Source organism: Arvicola amphibius, chromosome 15 (assembly GCF_903992535.2).
Source record: "Arvicola amphibius chromosome 15, mArvAmp1.2, whole genome shotgun sequence".
Lineage (NCBI taxonomy): Eukaryota > Metazoa > Chordata > Mammalia > Rodentia > Cricetidae > Arvicola > Arvicola amphibius.
Genome location: NC_052061.1, coordinates 17,962,143 through 17,982,461, shown reverse-complemented (window position 1 = coordinate 17,982,461; position 20,319 = coordinate 17,962,143). Strand labels below are relative to the sequence as shown.

Here is a 20,319-nt window from a genome sequence, read left to right as displayed (position 1 = left end):
TCATCACACTGGAAACTGGTTTTAATTGGTCATTTTAAAAAGTATTTCTAGTAAATCTTGTGTCTTGCATATAATTCAGAAGTTAGCGAGGCCCTTGCCGTTCACTCTGAGTGTTCTGTAGTCTCAAAGAGAGGAGACTATCCAAGTCATTGCTGTGTCTGTCCTCTTCTGCCACTAAGAAATGAAAGTTTTTAAGGTGCCATTGAAAAAGAATCTAAATGTGTACCTGGTGCCAGCACAGTCTAGAAACCGACTTGTCTCTGGAGTCGGAAAGATACATTTTTAGCCCACTTTACCTTGAGGAAGAGCGCTAATTACAACCCGGGGTGAGGCAGTCACCTCCCGGGCGCTGCCTTCAAAAGCTCCCGGACTTCTTGTTGGGCCTGTTTAGTGATGTGCTCATCACTGGGGGTGATTCCAGAGCCTTGCTTTGTTCATCCTCGTCCAGATCAAAGGTTCCTTCCCTCCTTCTGGCCGAACGTGGCACCTCTTTAACACTGAAGGAGGCCTTTCTTCACCCCGTAAAGAAGTTGGCCTCTATGTTGTGCGCAGATGTGACCACAGAGTTCTCCTTGTTCATTATTCACAAGCGCCATTTAATTTTTGACTTAGCTTTTTGGCTCAAGACAGTTTTCAAAATGAGGCCAGCAACTTGCCAAAGTGCTTTTTATTCGGAAGGAACGATTGTTTTAACTGGTTGAGGTGCAGGGGCTTTCTAGACCTGATCTTGATCTGCAAAACGGGGCTGGGTGGAATCGGGGCCTTGGTAATTATTTTCGAGATTACTCGATGGGGCTTTGAGTATAGAATTTTTGAGGATGCTTTGGCTCCTGTGCATCCATTTCCTACTGATATATAACTTAACAGGTACCATTACTTTTATATAGCGAAAAACAACCTTTAATATAAGGTATTTAAGGATTTCTTCTTTTATCAGTGTGTGTGTGTGTACCCATGGAGACCAGAAGAGGGTGTCACATCTCTTGTAGCAGGAGTTACAACAGTTGTGAGCACTTGTGGGTTCCTGGAACCAAACTCAGGTCCTTTGGAACAGCAACAAGTACCCTTAACTGACAAACCATCTCTTCAGTCCAAAGCTACAGATTTCAAAGTCCGTTGACATCATTCTTTCAGCAAGTACTTTACTACTATTCCGAAAAGACAATACAAAAAGAAAAAGAAAAACAAAAAACAAAACAAAACAAAAAAAACGCATCTAAAGTCCCTGGCTTCAAGATGCATGCATACGGTTCCCAGTGGGTTTGGTCTTTGTTAGCATGGAGGACTGTCCAGGTTGTGACGGACATGGCTGGGGGTTGGGATAGACAAATCCTACTAAAAACGTGGCAGTGGCCTAGAAATGGCTCAGCAGTTAAGAGCATTTGCTGCTCTTACAGAGGACCGGAGTCCTGTTTTCAGCACCCACATCAGGCAGCTTGTAATTACCTATAACTCCATTTCCAAAATTCTGACACCTTCTGTCCTCCATGGGTACCTGCATACACATACGCATTATATATAATAAATGTTTTTAAAGCTCGGTAACTGTAACACAACCCGTCATCACACAGCAGGAAATTGTGTGTTGACAGCAGAGCTTTGCAGACTTTCTGTAGCTCTGTGCTGCCGTGAGGGAGCCTGGCTCTGCCTGGCCTCCCAGTCTCCTGGAGAAATGATGCATAGCATCTTACTAACGTCAATAGGCCACTTCATGTTGTTTTTGAGATGACTTTTGGTGTTAATAAAAAATTAAACTTTATGAATGTTAAAATACCAGTTCCTCCCTATCTGAAAAACCCCAATCAGTTTGGCTCAGAGAGCGTAGAGCTTCTGCCTCATACTGTTGGCTGTCCTGGATGTCAGAGGTCAGATGGTAAGCACCTGCCTTCAGAGACCCCAGTGTCTGCAAGACAGACCTGTATGGTAACTGTTGTCGTTGACTCTCCAAGCCCAGGGACCTACAAGCACATACATATATGGGCAGAATTCATGTGCCCCGGTTTTGTCTTCAGAGTTCTCTTATTCAGACGTAATCTTCAAAACTGCTGAAGAAGGTACATAGCAGAGGTCAGGAGACCCTGGTAGCTACTGTTCTTTACAAGCAAGAATAAAGTGGAAATCTTTGAGTTTCTTATCACTCACACCAACACCACTATTCGTTTTTCAACGTAAGACAGAGTCTCACTGTGTAATCCAGTTAGCCACAAGCTTAGTGCAGTCCAGACTGACCCTGAAGTCGCCATCCTCCTGCCTCCACCTCCCACTAGTGCTAAGATTACGGGATTACGGTACATCCTGTCACCTGGTTTCCATGGTGACATCTGTGGAGCATTACTGTCCTAACTAGTCCTTCTGAAGCTGTGGAGCAAACCACCTTCTTGGCTAAATGAATGACAGAACCCGCTGCTTCAAGGCAGTGGCCGGGTCTCAGAAGAACTTTGGGGGTGTGTAACTGTTCTCCCGTCGGTTTCACTTGAGACTGGAAGATCAGGAGGTCTGTGTTGTTGACAGGTAGAAATTTATCTGCCAGAGTGGGGAAGAAATATCAGTCTGTCTGACGTCACCTTTACCGTATTTGTTAAGGGTAAAGGGAGAATTTAATGATAGCTTTAACAGGGCTGGGGATGTCAGTGGTAATGTGTGTTGCTTAGCTTGTGACAGGCCTTGGGTTTCATTCCCTATGTCACAGAAATGGTTAGAAGGGAACCAAACATGGAAGCCTACTCCTGTAATCCCAGCACATGGGAGGTTGAGGCCCAAGGAGCCACAGATTTTCAGCCAGCTGGGACTATGTAGTGAATTTCAGGCCCTGTCTGAAAGAAAGATAGAGGGGGGCCAAGGAGATGGTTCAGTCAGTGAAATGCTTCCCATGCAACTGTAAGGACCTGAATTTGGATCCCCAGCATCCATTTCAAAAATTAAAAACTGCCGAGGTGAGGTGACTTGGTGGGTAGAGGCACTCACTGCACAGCTTGGCCACCTGAGTTCAGTCTCCTTGAAGCATGTTGTATGACATTGTTCTTGGGGAGACAAAACAAACACCTGCTCACCCTAGATGGGACCAATGACAGACCAAAGTATGGATGGATACCTCTGAAGTCCACGAATAAACGTCTGCTCACCCCAGATAGGGAACCAATACAGACCAAAGTATGGATAGATACCTCTGAAGTCCAGCTTGTGAGCCATTGAGTTTTATTGTGGTTACTTAGAGAAATAGAAATGACTCAAAGACAGCTAAGTCACTATGTAATATGCAGACAGCTCAACAGACTGGAGTGTGTCTTTTCCCAACTCAGTAGGTCTGCGCCTCTTCTAGACAGTTTGCCTAGCCTGTCTTCCAGGCAGCCCAGCTGGTCTGAGTGTCTCAGCAGTCCTTACTGCTCATATCAGCTTGGGGAGGAAGGGGACTCGTGAATCTCATCAGTTTCAGGGACTTTCTCAAGCTTTTGAGTTGTTTGCTTCCTGAGTTTTAAGGAGTTTGCCTAAGTAGGGTGGAATGTTTCACTTCCCCTTGGAACACTGGGCATTTACAGAGTTTCCCTCTAAGAAAAAATTGCTACATAACATGTATAAAGGGAAGAAGAGAAGCCCAGCTTCCCAGAGCGGGTCTCTGAGCCCCACATGCACACGCATACATGCAACAACAACACAAGCTGGGTGCAGTCCTGTGTGGAATCCAGTAGGAGTCTGGCCAGTCTAGCCTGATTGGAAAAAGCCCTAGGCTCAGCAAGAGACCTCATCTCAGAAAATACAGTGGGCGTGGTTGAAAAAGAGCCAGTGTTGATCTGTGTCCTCTCCAGGCATGACAGACAGATAGAGGGGCAAGAGATTGCTCAGTTAAGGGTGCAGTGCTCTTACAGGGGTTCTGGGTTCAGTTCCCAGCATCCAGCTGAGGTGGCTCACAGCAGCCTGTAACTTCAGCCCTAGGGAATCCAACTCCTTTCTGGACTCCACAGCTATCACATTCATACATAAAGCCATACTCAAGTACATACATATATACACAAATTTTAAAATAGTAAGAAAAATAAAACCAGGTTTGATAGCACATCCCTTTAATTCCAGTGCCCGGGAATCAGACAGGTAAGCTCTGAGTTTGAGGCCAGCCTGGGCTACATAGGGAGTTCAGGCCGTCCAGGGCTACATGGTAAGAACATGTTTTAAAAGTATAAGTAAATAAAGTATTAACACAACAATGTAGTGGGAAATATTTAAAATATCTTTATTCAAACAACTATTGAATATAGTTAAATTTTTTTGATTACCCAAGACTAGTGGGTTTTTATTTATTTATTTGATACAAGGCTCATTCTGGCCTGGAACTCACAGAGATCTGCCTGATTCTGCCTCCCAAATGCTGGATTAAAGATGTGTGCCACCCCACTAGACAAAATGGGTGGTCTGGGGTCCTTTGGATAGACTTTCAGTGGTCAATGTCCATCACCAAAAATTACCCACCAAATTACCCGTTCATTTGTGGTGTGTTTGTTTTCCTTGTGGGCCATAGCCACGAGTCCAGACAGAATTCCATGAACTGACTATGTGATCTTTTTACTTAGTAGGCTGAGTCACCCAGATAAGGGAGTTAATGACTCTGTGTTTTCCTTTTCCTAGGGTTGGGGAGCTGAATACCACAGGCAGGATGTTACTAGCACCCCCTGCTGGATTGAGATACACCTGCATGGCCCTCTCCAGTGGCTGGATAAAGTTCTTACCCAGATGGGTTCGCCCCACAATCCTATTTCATCGGTGTCTTAAAGGGCCTCGGGCTCTGTGTCTTGCAAACTGTTGAGCCTTGCATGTACTTGAAGGATGGATATGTCAGACGGGATAAAGACCTGACAAGGAGCCGTGATAATACTTGACCTCTGTGACCAACTGTTGGCTTGAGAAAGTGACAGACCTTGGTAATGTGCTGTTGACATCAAGAATCAAGTTTACATCATGTCACCCTGTTGTGTAATCAACTGAAATGATGACTTTTAGCAGGACTTTTGTCTATAGTTGAAAAAGGGATGGCCAAGCCAGGGACAAATTATCTACTAGAAGAAGAAGAAAAAGAATGCTCCTATGCAGTCCTTTCATTTGGAGTGCTTGGCAGAACGTTACGTGACTAGTCAGCCTTTCTGAAGTGTGCTTTTCGTCAGGTTCCGAGCCCACACCGAATCATCTTCCCGTGGGCTTTCGTCATATTTTAAAACTATTTGTTTAGAAATGAATGGGGTTGTGTTTGTTTTTAAAGTAACGGTTAATCTATGACATACACAGTAGTCTTTCTAAAACTGTATGCTCACTACTGCTGCCAGGATGTCGTCGGGTGTGTGCTCTTTGCTAAATGTGTGTACAAAGTATTTGGAGGTTATGAATAGTCTAAATGGCTAGTGGATCTAGAAAGTCTTGGAGGGGCGGGGTGGGGGGGGAGGAAATGACAGCTGCAAATATAGACTACACCATAGAGTTCAGTTTGTCGCCTTAAATGAACAAACTGGTGTCTGAATTTGCTGTGTTTCAGTTTTTTTAGAGTTTTATCTGACTTTTTTCTTCTATCTGCTCCACACGGCAGTTAAGCAGCTGGTTAATTCCTGTAACCGTGAGAGCAAATGAATAATTCCTTCTGTTTGCAGATCTGCTGGCTTTGTGTCTCAGTACCCAGGACATGGGAAGCTTGAACTTACTGAGCAGTTTTCATGGAGTTCACAATACAGACATAGGCTTTAATTTCCAGATAAATTGTTTGCCAAACCTAATAGCACTCTTCACTCTGCACAGGTTTAAAGAAGGTCCCTATTGGAATCCATTTCAAACGTTTTAATTTTGTTTTTTGTTTTTTTTTTTTTTTTTTTTTTGTACTGTTTGGTTTAGTTTTCTTCTGCTAATTTTTCTATTCTCCTCTGCTCTTACCCATTGAGTACCTTTTATTCCAGCTCTAGCGGGTTTTCTCTACTGGAAAATTTTAAATAAACCTGTCATTATTGCTTACTTTGATTAAAAATGTGTCACTTTCTTTTCTTTGCATGTTAAAATTTTGGATCAGTAAGACCAGGTGATCTTTTGAGTACTGTCTGCCAGATACAAAAAGCTCAGTTAGTATCGTGAAGACATGGAACATGACTTCCTAAAAAAGCAGAATGATTTAAAATCAGAAAAGAAAGGGACCATAAAACTGGTGTGTGGGGGGGAATTAAAAAAAAAACAAAATCTAAATGTGTAAACTTGAACATTTTTTTGAGGGAGGGGTATGTACCATGGTGCGACCATTCAGGTTAGAAGGTAGCTGGTGGGGCTGGTCCCTCCTCCATGGAATTTCAAAGGTCAAACAGGTCCCTGGGCTGGACAGCAAACACGATTACCCACTGAGCCATCTCACCAGCCCACAGATGGGTAAGCTGTTTATTGTAAGGAACTTCCGCAGCACCGTTACTGATGGATGCCCTTAGTTAACCGGAAGTGTAGATTCCGAACTGAAGGCACACGTGTAGGGTGACCCTGGGAGAACAGAGCCAGTGTGGGCTGAGAACCAAGACTGCACAGGGGAGCATGATGGTCTTTGTGATGTTTTATTGAGATAAGGTGTTGATCTCTCTCCCACTGAGGGAATTTTTAAAAAATTGTTTGAAAAAGCAACAGTTTGAGGTTAAGTTTTCTAGCCACATAAATGGCACTGTTTTACTTCACATTCTCTCCTGGACTTGGTACACAACCCCAAAATTTTAGGATCTGTTGCCCCTCACCACCTGAAGTCTACTTGAGGATGTCTCACTCCCCACCCACTGAAACTGCAAAACGTATCCCCATAAACAATGACCAGGCCCAATTTTCTGCTTCTTTTCGTTGCCTCTAACACCATCAGTGGCAAGCAGAGAAAGCCTGGGCCAGGAGGCCTACACTGCGACTGCTTCCTGTCTGTCCTTGCTGGGCCACTTAGCTTCCGTGGGCCTCTCCATGCTTGTTGATTAAGTCACACACTTGAGCCAGGGATCATTCAGCTAAAGTTATGAATACCCTAAAAATGTGCCACACATACAGGAGAGGCCTTTTCTTGAACCTTCTGTAGTCTGTGTTTTCCATTGGCCTGTATCTTTCCTTGTGCCAGTGTCCAGGATCAATGGGTGACAAGATAGATTTTTGGTTTATTATTATTATTATTATCATTGTTGTTGTTATTATTATTATTATTATTAAACTGGACTGGGGAGAGGGCCCAGCAGGTAGAGGCCAGATGAGAGGATCAGAGTTTACACCTCTATCACCCAAGCCCACCTGAGAAGGCAGAGACAGGCTCCCTTGAGCACTAGCTATATCCGTGAGCTCTAGGTTTGGCTGAGAGACCCTGCCTCAAAGAATAAGTTAAAAGATCCATCAGAAATGATCCCTACCATCAGTCTTGGGTCTCCACATGGATGCGTGCACACATATACCACATCCACACACCATATACCTGTGAAAAATGCAAATGGGAATAAATAAAAATTGCCATTAAGAATGATTTATAACTGGAGATTGAAAATAGAGAACTCAGTTCAAGAGTTCTCCCCTTTTCTGGTGGAAAAGCCTCTTTCTCTGTCCTCGAGTTCTTTTGGTGGTTGTTGGGCAGTTAGTTAGTTGGTGTTACACCATTGGTGCCTTGAAAATGTGCTGGATCAAACACAAAGATCATCCCATCCATTGAGACCTACTAGATGAAGACGCTGGGTGTGCCATGTGGTATAAAAAGGCCTTTCTTGCTTAAGGAAAATTATACAGAATTCTGGTAAAATCTTAATGAAAAAACATTCTCACCTGCCATAGGGGGTTCATGAGCAAGTCTTCTGGGAATCTCGTTAAAGGAATGAGAAAAATCAAAGCAACTGTTTGTCTAGATAACAAGAAAACAGATGAAGCTCAAGACAATGACAAAGGGGATGTGAAATGTTTTCTGATACTCGGTAGCCGAGATGAGGAGCAGTGAGAGTCCTGGCCCTGCCACCTCCGGCATTTGACAGAATTGGAGCTCAATCCCTGGCCTCACCAGCGGAGTCCCTGCCCTTCGTGCCCGAGCTCCCTCGTCTATAAGATGGAAATGATAACACTCACCTCACTGGGTCATCCAGAGATTAATGGAACATATGCAAAGCGCTAGAACTCCTCAGTAAATGATCAAATCTGCCTGGGAAAGAGCCTCGATTCAGCTGCTTTGCCTTTAAAGGAGTAAGAGTCAGATCCTGTCCACAGGTGCCTGTGGACTACCGGGAGGATGCTGGCAGGTTACACATACCCAGGTCTCTGTTGTGGGCATCGGACCAGGGGCATCCCCACCTCAGTTCTCTTCCTCACAACAACATAGGAGATTCTGCTCCACCCCCAGCTCTTGCTGTCCTTTGCTGAAATAAATGATTACGATGGCCGGTGTGTAAAGAGAAGCAGCTTATTCTTAGCTCACTGCGTAGAGGTGATTCATGACTTGATGAGGCAGACCTATTGCCTTCAGACCTCTGTCAGGGACAGAGAGGGAGCAGCATGTCATTACAGGAGCATGGGGCAGAAATGAACTAACCGCTCACCTCGTGGCTGAGCAGCAAGGGAGATGTGGGATTGGTGTCGCCCACTATCCCTTTGAAAGCACGCCCAATGACCCGAAGATCTCCAACTAATTCCCACCTCTCAAAGTCTTCCCCATCTCCTGATAGCACAATTCTGCAAGCTAAGCCTTTGCCCCAATAGACCACTGAGTGGCTGTTCTGAAATGCTGTCCTCTGAGCGTAACAGCCATTACCACCTTAAGCAGAACAGCCCTGACTGCCTGCAAGAAACTCCCAAAGTCAGGTCTGTGATGTTCTCTCTTAGGGAGTGAAGAGTCCTCAGACCTTTCTCCTGAGATTTTGGCCACTCCTTCCTGACCCTCCATCCCAGCTTTAGGTAATTCTGCCCAAGTTGTACATGCTCTGGGTTGCTGCTTGAGTAGGGATAGAGTGTGGAAGGCTACTGAAGTCAAGCAACCCCATCTATGCAGCCATGGGAGTCATCCACCATGGAGTGAGGCTTCAGCGATGTAACTGTTTACTGGTTACCTGTGATCCTCTAAGTACCCTCTCATGGCGTTCTATAAATAAGCACAGTGGACTCACTGCTTCCCCATACTTGATGTGACTAGAGTCATTCTGCCTGTCGCTGGTTCCCTCGCTGAGGTAAGGAGACGTGTGTGCACACCTCCCCGGGAAAAGATGTTTAAGATCAAAACTACGCATCATTTTTTTAAAATATAAATAGACAAGCTCAGAGCTATCTTGTCCAAAGTCACCTGGTGTAAACATAAACTTACTGCAAAATAAGAAGATCACAAGAGAAGAAATCAGGTTGGATTTTGCTGAAGGGAGGAAGATAAAGGTTTTACAGAGGAAGTGGCATTTAAGAAGTTGAACATTTGGATAACCGGAGAAACGTCTAGGTAGAAGAGTCAGATCAGAAGTGCCTGTGGTGCGCTTATTGTTTGGTTTGACCCCTGAAAAATGCACTCTAGTCCTTGGAGATGCCACTGCACTGTCTGCATGCTAGCTAGAGACACTATACAGGCGAGGGAAAGCATGGATACAAGGCAAACAATGGCCGGGTACAAGTAGGAGATGGAGGTGCATTTGGGGCCAGTAAGTGTAGTGTAGGTAGACAGGAGCCATGTCATTCATGATCTTGGGAACATTAGGCTAAAGGATGGGAATTTTTTTACCTCTGATGATTCTAGCCCCAAGATTGATGAGATCACTTGAGGATCAGACGTGCGCCCACTATGCAGCTCCACAGAAGGACCCCAGAAAGGAACAGAGAAGAACCACAGAAAGCAGGGTTTCTGGGAACATGGTTTGGTTTACAAAAGGGCCAATACAAGACAGAAGGGCAAGACCTGAGAATAAACAGGAATTGCAAAGCCATTGCTGACCTGTGAGTTTGGGGCATCTGTTTGCTTCTTTTCCAGTTACTGTGATGGAATACAGAGATGAAATAACTTATGTGAGAAAGGTCTTATTTTAACTCACAGTCCAGGGAATCCATCCTCACGAGAAAGTCAAGGCAGTAGCTTGTAGCCACTGGTTACCTGGCACTCACAACCAGGAACAGAGGCCATGCAGGCAATGCTGTAGCTCAGCTCCCCTTTCTCTGTTCATATAATCCAGGCTCCCAGCCAGGGAATGAAGCCACCCACAGTGGGTGTCCCTTTTATCCAGCTACCACAGACTCGGAGAGTCAGGTGAGAGGCAGAGCAGACTCCACAATTATCACAGGTGTTAGGAGATCTTTATACGCCCTCCCAGGACCCGGGAGACGCAATCATCTGGACCGCTGTGCTGTCTCTCCTTCATTGGCTCCAGTCATCTGATGTCATGGTACCATCAGTCTCTGGGTTCCAAGGCAGGCTCCCGATTGGCTCAAGGGGAAGTTACCAAGCGGGTTCCTCCCAGGCAGTCACAACCAGTTTTAGATGGTTGTTGGCCTCCTCTTACAAGTGGGCATGTCTTTCCACCTCAATGAACATAATCCCCCACAGACATGTTCATGTGCCCACCTCCCAGGTAATTTTAGATTTTGTGAGGTTGACAATTAACCAAGCACTGGGGACAGGGCAGCTGTGGTACATAATCAATGTGTAAAGGTTTGGAGTCTGAGCTGAAAGGAGTAGAAGCTGTATATTTGAGTTCCAGGTTTTGGTGAGGAGGAGACAAAGATGGGGAAGAGAATGGTGGCGGGAAGATGAGTCGACAGAAGAAAGGTGCTTCTGGGACAGGCACTGTGAGCACAGCTGTGGGCCGTCTGTCTCCCTGGCGAGCCGTCCACAGGAACAGGTGAAGGCTGAGCTGAAGGCGGGCAAGTCAGAGCAGCTGCGGCAGGAGGAAGGCGCCCACTAGTGAGCAAACCACGCAGTCTCAGGAAGTGGTGTGTGCATCGCTGAGGTGGGCACTTGGACTACTGCTGATTCGTTTCCACAGCTGAAACCAAGCATCGGAGGATAAGAATGTGGCCAAGTGCCTAGAGCTGTGACCTGAGGGCCTGCTTGTTGAGGTTTCTGTCCTGCCCAGTTCCCACAGTCAGTAAACCCCAAAGAAAATTCACACAGAGAGTCTATATTAATGATAAACGGATTGGCCCATTAGCTCAGGCTTCATATTAGCTCTTATAACTTATATTAACCCATTATTCTTATGTATGTTAGCCACATGGCTCGGTAACTTTTTTGGCAGGGTAGATCACATCTTCCTTCTTCCGTGTCTGGGCAGGACTGGGGAGGAATGGGCTTCCTCCTTCCCAGAATTCCCCTATTCTCATTGCCCCACCTCTGCTTCCTGTCTGGTTATCCCGCCTATACTTCCTGCCTGGCTACTGGCCAGTCAACATTTATTTAAAACATAATTGACATAATACAGAATTGTCCCACACCATAGAGCTGAGGTTGATAAAGCAGTCCTGGGGAAATTCGAGCAAATAAAGACCCTGACCCTCGTAGGGAGGATGCCTGTGTAGCTATATTGCTTGTCTTCATCATACTGTGACCATGCCTGACTTAGTCTCATTGCTGTGGCCAACGACCTGCTGAAAGCAGATTGAGAAAAGAGGACTTGTGGCTCATAGCTCCAAGTCATAGTCCACCATGGTGGGCAAGGCCTGGTGACAGGAGCCCGAGGCAGCTGGTCACACACCCTGCATCTGCAGGCAGAAAGCAGAGAGCAATGAATTCTGGTGCTCAGACCCCAGCCCAGGGATGCTGCTGTTCACATTTAGGGTGGGTCTCCCAATTAACCTAATAAGATAACCTTCACAGGCATGCCCAAAGATTCGTTGTCATGGTGATTCTAAATCCCATTAAGCTGAAAGTGAAGACTAAGTATTAACAACTCCCAAAATAATTTTTTTAAAAAACAGTGAGTTACATATTGCAGAAGACTGGCCACAAACTCACTGTGTGGCCAAGGATGACCTTGAATTTCTGATCCTCCTGTCTCCACCTTCCGAATGCTGGGGTTACAGATGTGGGCCACCATTCCCTGGTTACATGGTTTGGGGGATGAAACAGCAGCCTCGTGGATGCTAGGAAGAACGCCTGGATCAATCCTGAGCAGAGACACCCCACTACACCCCATGCTAGCAGCTGCCACCGTCGGCTTCAGAGTCGATCAGCCAAACCCCCAGAACTGCAGTCTCTCAGGCTCCGCTCATCTCTCCCCTCGCCGAATTTGCAGTGTGCAGCCTGTGCGTGTTGCCTTCACCATCCCTTAAGCCATTCGCCCCTCTGTAGTTCTACGTCCCAAATTCTCACTCTCCCTTTGTAGGCAAGGATTTATTTTGGTTGTGTAATCTGACCTCCTCTGGTCAGGACATGGAAGTCTTCTATTCTGCTTCTGGAAGTGTAGGATCCGTAACTAGGTGACCTGGCAGCTGCTTTGCCATGGGTGGCTGCCTAAACACACACCACATTCTACTGCCACCAGTCATCACATATAAATAACCCACTTGTATCTGGTAAGATCTATTAACTGGTCCCTACCAACGCTCTTTATCCCGTCCTGGACTTGGCTCTTGCCTAAATAGAGCTAGAAACTTAAGTCAGCGTAGGACCTGCTTTTCTGGAGGAAGGAGACAGTGTAAGTGGATTTAACATTTATAGGCTGTGTAATTCTGCTTTAGTGTAAGCATTAAGTGTACATTACTCAGGCATTTCTTTAAAGCTAATTCGCGTATGACAGTAAAGTGCTTTAAAGTTCAAACCAGCACAACTCCAGTATCAATGAATTGTGACATTAATCTGTCTTCAAAGTGGGGGAAGGGTTCTATATTTATTCCAGACTCCAGCTTCTGTCTCTTAGGAGACTGCACTGAGTGTGGAAGAGGAGGGGAAAAGGTTCTGAGTCCTGCATCAGATCCCCGCTCCTGCACTTCCTCCTGAGTGCTTTCTGGAAAGCTCTCCAGATCTATTGCACTATCGCAGCTGTTTTCTATATGAAAAAAGGACACCCCCCCCTTTGTGAATGTTGTGAAGATTAGGAATAATTAAATCCTGTTGACCTTACCTATCACCTGCTCAACAGCTTTTAAATAGTTGCTACATTTATTATACCTGGAGCTCTCTCTCTCTCTCTCTCTCTCTCTCTCTCTCTCTCTCTCTCTCTCTCTCTTTCTCTCTCTCTCTCTCTCTCTTCCTCTCTCTCTCTCTGAAAATTTCCTGTAGTCACCTTCGAGTTCAGATATTAAGGTTGTGCGTACAGCACGGCAGTTATACCTAGGTTTAACTTTGTGAATTTTCTTTGACTTAGAAAATGGTATCAAATTCCTTAGAAAATATGAAAGTGTCTTTTGAACTGAGAAACGCCAGTCCTGTGCTGTAAGTGACCAATAAATATTGACTACTGAACCTCACCTGTCAGCTTTCATGAGAACACGAGCCCAGACCTTCTGTCTGCAGCCGCCCTTAATGCAAACATTAATTACTACTTTATAGCACACTATTATTATTATATCCATACTCTGCACTGGGAAATAGTTTGAAATACATAAAGGAATACATCCTCGTGCTTTGATAAATGAGTATAATTAGTTCCAAAATTTTTACCCATAAGCCAAAACTAGTGTCATCAATCATTAAATATTCCTATTAAAATTAATGTGTGAAATGTCAGTGCTCCTCTTAATGGAATAATTAATAGAGAAGTGGTTTGTTTAATAGTATAGGGTCCCCAAGGCTCTGTCCTGCCTGCCCTTCTCCTCTCCATCCTCTCACTCTTCCAATGTGACCTGCAATCTTCAATCCCAGGGCTCAAAATGCCTCCTCCCATGGACTGCTGGTCCCTGGATGACTCTCCGGCTGCACCTTTCAGGAACCTGTGGATCCACGTTCACATTTCTCTCCTGACCTGTGTCGTCTCAAACCTTAACGTGGGTCCAGCTGAACTCCCACATCGCTCTCACCCACGTGATCTTCCCTTTCCTGGTCACTACAAGTCAGTGTCATTTACCAGCTGATAAAGAAACTCATCCCATGTTGGGGGCTGTGGACCCCCCAGACCCTGAATTTCCTGTAAACAACTTGTTTGCCGCTGCTCCGAACAAAACAACTTGTTTTCCTGTGTTTGAAGCCGCTCTGAGGACGAGACAGGGGAGTGGTTTCTGGTGGCTGCAGCTGAAAGATCCTGAGAACTGGGGCGTGGCCAGAGCTGGGGCGTGGCCAGAGCACTACATAAACTGCCCCTGAGCACAATAAAGCACATAGAACAGACTCTGTGCTTTGCAATCCGACATCAAAACCATTGAAAGTCCCTCTGCCTCCACCCTTCGCCCATCCTCCGCAGTACATCCATTTCTTTTCCCATCTACTTCTGCCACCTTAACTGAGGTGGCATCGTCTCTTGCCCCCACCACGGCTTCTTAAATCATAGGTATCAACCATATACAGGTGGTCACACAACGAATGTGCGGATTACAAGAACTTGGCATCAGTAAAGGGTTTGTAAATGTGCAGTGACCAAAAATTAATTCAAAGTCGAAGGCTTAATGAATCAAGGCATCACGTGACTTCACTTCACTGCAGCCTTGGTTCAGACCACAAAACGTTCACGCTTTACTTAGCACATGCCACTGTGCTGCTACCAACAAATACCACCCGCAACACCTCAGTTCGTGTTCAAAGCGACTGTACGGTATTATTAATTGCCTTGTTTTTACTCTACGGTTTTCTGCTCTTACAGAAACATAATGGTTTAATTACAGAAAACAAACATTAAATATTTTCATTCTTCCATTAAATCTAAGTATCTTTGGGATGTATTGTATAAGAATGTTTGATTTTAAAATTGCTGTTTGAGATGCTAACTAAGCCCCATAGAAATAATTGTTTAATAAATTTTGGCCTGAGGTTATGATAGGATTTACAACTTCCAGAATGCTCTAAATATATCCCTACATCTTGTACTATGTAGTTATACAAAATGGCTCTCAGACTTTGCTATTATAAAAGCAAAATATTGATCAACTCTGAAAACCTTTGGAGATATCCCACATCCAACAATATCAAATATTCTGCCACATTTAATTTTTTATGTAAAAATAAATAACCGCATTTCTCATTAGTATGCGAATTTGTTTTGTCGTTCATAAACAGTAAAAATACCACAGTAAAGAATGGCTTTACCATGAATCTCTCTTATCAGTGAATATTTGATTTGCCGGCCTTATTTCATATATCTGCTTACCGAGGCTACCATGAAATTTCTCTGGCACAAAGGATGTGAGCACAAAAGCTGAAGTCCTGGCCTGAACCCTCACTGGAATCTGGGCTGCTTCCCTCTGCGCTTCCCTCAACTACACTTAAATCTTCACGTGAAGTCATTGTGTGTGTGGTGCACACCTTTAATTCAGCGCTTGGGAGCCAGAGACAGGCGGATCTCTGAGTTCCACCCTGGGCTACAGAGTGAGTTCCTGGACAGCCAGAGCTACACAGTAAGACCCTACCTCAAAAAAAAAAAAAAAAAAAGCAAACAAAAGCAAACATACAAACTCCTCACATGGTCTCCAGGGCGATGTGGAAAATGAAGGTCAGGGCTTGGGGAAGGCTCAGCAGTTCAAGTGATTACAGCTCCAGAGAGTAGGTGGGAGTTCTCGTCCTCCAATCCCACAGCAGTGCTGGAGGCATGCGGTAGCTGGCCAGAAATTTCAGTATAGGAAGGGAGAGACAAGGGCTCCCCGAAACAAACCGGCTAGTGAGGTTAGCCATTTTGGTGAGCTTTGCATTTGACAAGGAGATAAAAAAGTGATTCAGAGTGTCAACTTCTGGCCATTGAGCCCCCCCCACACACACACACGGAAACGGAATATTACTTTAATTAGGCAAAGATGTGTTACATTTGTTTATGCTACAGAATATGACTTTAACTGTGTAAAGCTGTGTTACAGTTGTTTTGCTGCATTTGTTTAATTATATAAAGATGCATTGCATTTGTTTCACCTTGCCTGCCTAAGGCACCTGATTGGTCTAATAATAAGCTGGACGGCCAATAGCTAGGCAGGAGAGGGATAGGCCCGGCTGGTGGGCAGAGAGAATAAATAGGAGGAGAAATCTAGACTTGATAAAAAAGTTTCTCAGCCAGGCATGAGAAACAGTGAAAGTAAGGTAGAAAGAAAGAAGGGGGGGGGGGGGGTAAAAAGCCCCAAGTCAAAAAATGTAGATGACAAGAAACGGGTAAAGTTATAAGAGCTAGCAAGAAACAAGCCTAAGCTAAGGCTGAGCATGTATAAAAAAATAATAAGTCTCCATGTCATGATTTGGGAATTGTCGGTGGCCCCAAAGAAAAAGCCTGCTGCACATACATATATATACACACACATAAACACACATATACATACACGCACATCCCACACACTATACACACACTTACACACACACACTCACATACCAAACACACCACACAAACTCACACAGTATACACACCACACACAATACACACATAGTCACACACCATACACACAGCACACACACACAGAGACACATAAACACATACCATACACACACACTCACACAACACACATGCTCACACACCATACACACCACACACATGCACTCACACACCACACACACACACTCACACACCATACACACCACACACACACACTCACACACCATACACACCACACACAGAGAGACACATACACATCATACACACACCACACACACACACACATGAAAATGAAGAAAAGGGAAGTGAATTCTTTATTTTTTCTTCCCAGAATTAAAGCTCCCTGTGACTTTCCAGGGCACTTAGAACAAAATTCCAAACTCTTTCCCAAGATGCACAGAGTCTTCCCCCAGAGCTTCTCACTCCTAGGAGAGCATGAAATCTTAGGGGAGCATTTCCTAGTAGGGTCATGATTGGGATGGGATGAGTGAAGTGGGGTGGGGAGAGGGGTACTGGGGTGGAGGGGGAACTGGGATGGGGTGGGGGACTCTGATGGGGTAGGATGGGGAGGGATGGGTGTGTTTCTAACATTTAGCAGGCAGAGCTGATCACTGGGAAAGCCGGGGCCCTGCTCAGTGTTTTATAGCAAAGCCAGTAGCATATGATCTTCGAAGATTCAACTACTGTGTCCATGTACAAATAGATATAGTCAGTTTTGTTCCAAACTTTATATAGACATAGTTAGCATTTCAGAAAATCACTCCCCCTTACAGAAGCCACAAACTGTCACACACACACACACACACACACACACACACACACACACACACACACTGGGTCTCCCTAAATGGCCAATCATATGCTGGAGTGAGATAGAGAACTTGGTACCTATTCAGTCCATGAGGTCAGATGGCTTAGCATTTTCAACCTGGTGATGAAGCCTACGAGAATTTTTGGAGAACTGTGGGCCTTTAGTGCTTGTAGGAAGGCCAGAGAAACTAGGGTTTCTATGTCAATTAAGGGCGACAGCATCAGAGTAGATGCACCCACCAGCAGTGAGGAAAGGCAGGCAAGCAAAACCAATAGCACTTGCCTTGAACCTCCTTATATCTGTGCCTCCTTTGGAAGGTATCTGCTTCTCTGGAGAAGAGGTGCATCTCTAAGTTGATCCAATCAAGTCACAACCAAAATTAATCATTACAGAGAATAACACTATCTCTGGCAATAAATATCTGCAGTGTGATTTCCTAGTGCCAGTCCCCGACTCTACTCTTTAATTTGAATGAAGGACCATATCTCCCCTCAGGGTTCCTGAGCTTGAAGACGACAAATCCTCTCGATAAATGCCTGTGTAAACAGACAACTGAACCAGCCAATGCTTGACAGTGCTTCCACAGAGGAACTCACTGTGGTGGTTAATCTTTGTGTCAGCTTGGCTAGAGTTGGAGTCACCTACAAAACCCAACTCTAGATGAGTCTGTATGGGTTGTATAGAGAGGTTCAACTAAGAAAGGAAGTCCTTCCTCTAATATGAATAGCACCACACTATGGCCTGGGGTCCTAGACATCTGAAGGACAAAAGCAAAAAGAGGGACTGGGTACCGGCATCTATCACTCTTTCTCCTAACTGTGAGCAGGGGGAGCAGCCACCTTGCTCTCCTACTGCTGCCCTGCTTCCCGGCCACAGTGAGCATGCCCCTCCAAACCCTGAGCCCAGATGACCCTCCGTTGACCCTGTCGGGAATTTGGTCACAGTGTTGAAGAAACTATCTAGGACAAAAGACCACTTTGAGTATGGTCTTTTACCTTTTAGAAGTTGACCATGGCTAGAGAGGTGACTCAGTGGCTAAGGGTGTTTCACAACCCTTCCAGGGGAACCAAGTTTAGTCCCAGTACTGGCGAAGGCCAGGAAGCTCGTTAGCACATGCATGTCCAGCTCCCAGGGATCTGGAGCCTTCTTCGGGTCTGTTTTAAAGACAGACCTTACTTCCTCTTCCACAGGCAGAACTCGTGCAGCTTGAACATACAGCTATAACCTCCCCTTGGATTAACGGGCTCTACCTCTTCAGAGTGTTGTTTGATAAAACCATGGTGGTGGGAAGGCAGGTGAAGGGTATGAACCTTAGAGACAGCAAGACGTGGTTGAAGACAACTGTGAACATACCATTGTAATGGGGTTTCCAAAGAGAGGAGAATGGAGCCCCACCTGGATCACTATTAAATGGAGACAGCCCAACTTTGGGCACAGGAGACCAAGGGACCAGGGAGGTGTGCTCTTGGACGGTCTACAGGCAGGGTTAGACTCCAAGGAGGATGTGGGTTATATAATGCTTCCGCTAAGTACCAATATGTGTTTCCCCCCGAAAATGTGGGGCAGATAGGCCCATTGCTTTCATTGGATCCTCAAAACCATCTATGGCTGGCAAAAGCTCACACTCATTCTCACAGTAGTCCGCACCAATCAGGGTGTTTGCCGAGCCCCACAGTGCCTCAGCGACTCAGGTGAGTCGGTTCGCTCCAGCCACAGGTGCTTTGAGAGCAGCATCTTCTCTGCAGCTTACGCTACTCCTGCTCCTGGCCTCAGCAACCACATGTTTATCTTTTTGTGCCATTTCTGTGCTCTACTTTGTGCTTGGAATCCATATAAAACCAACTAAAGGCCGTGAAGAATAACCACGCCAGAGCTGGCTTGCTGTGCTGTCTGGAAATTTATTCTGCTAAACAAATTAGTCCGTCGCTGTTGATTCAACCTCATTAGAATTCAGGGCAATAGTGAGATGTGACTGGGAGGTAGCAAAATGGCTAGGTTAATGTTCGCTCTGGAGCCTCATGCGTTTCCGTGCTTACTACCCGCATTTCCGTAGGCAGTCTGGTTTGTCACATTCCCACTGTTTGACGGTTCAGTTCTGCCCGCAGCTTGCTAGGACTTCTTTAGACAACACCTCTGACTGTTCCACATTCTTCCCAGAAACCAACATGATCAGCAAATCATAGAAACAGCTGTTCCTCGGTACCAATATTCCGTGTTTGCTACTTTCCTATCATTGCAACCAAGTACCAGACAAGAAGTGAGCCGGGCGGTGGTGGAGCACGCCTTTAATGCCAGCACTCAGGAGGCAGAGGCGGGTGGATTTCTGTGAGTTTCAGGCCAGCCTGGTCTACACCAAAAAGGCACCAAAGCTACAGAAAAACCTGTCTCGAGAAAACAAACAAACAAAAAGTGCTTCCAGTAGAAAGGGTTCCATTGGTTCATGCTCCGAGCGTGCATTTATCATGGGGAGAAAAGTGCTGTGGTGGCAGATGCAGCTTGCATTGAGATGGCAAGAGCTTGGCTGCATTTATTTATCTCAACAGAGAGAGCGGGACTATGAATCTTAAAACCCCATCCTTAGAGACTCACTTCCTCAGATAGGTCCCTGCCTCCCAATGTTTCCACAACTTCTGAAGACAGTGCTGCTAGCTGGAGAGAAGTCATTAAATACGTGAATTTGTGGAGGACAGTTCACATCCAGAGCATAAGTACTTTGTAAACTGTTGGCAGTCTTCTATGTATCCTAAATTAAATATAATATTTAAAACAGGGGTGAACAATATGCTTATTACATTTGATGTCCATTTCACACCAGATAATGTAAGTACGCTATAATACTTTGATTTTTCTCCCCCCGCAATGCTGTGGGTATTCTTTCTAATTCCACTTACATTGTCAAAATGCAAAATGTGTAATGAAATTACTGGGCTGTGTTTGAGCTTTTAAAATCGTAGTTGCATAGGCTCTTAGTTTCTGAAATAAATATGACTTGTTTTATTTATGCGCTAGCCAAGCTATTTTAACTCCTAACAGGTCTGTGCATTTTATTATTGGTTTGCTCTGTAGGAAGCGACAATCCAAAGTTCTTGGAATTCTTCT

General features: G+C 45.2%; 1 protein-coding gene across 1 annotated transcript in view; it reads left to right on the top strand.

Annotated features, from left to right (window-relative positions):
* Smad1 (SMAD family member 1) overlaps positions 1-5,930 on the top strand; it is a 33,975-nt gene extending 28,045 nt beyond the window's left edge. Inside the window, exon 6 of the mRNA XM_038312281.1 lies at positions 4,618-5,930. Coding sequence (XP_038168209.1) covers positions 4,618-4,761 — 144 coding nt within the window. The 3' untranslated portion in view covers positions 4,762-5,930. The remainder of the gene's footprint in view (positions 1-4,617) is intronic.
* Positions 5,931-20,319: the final 14,389 nt, after the last annotated feature.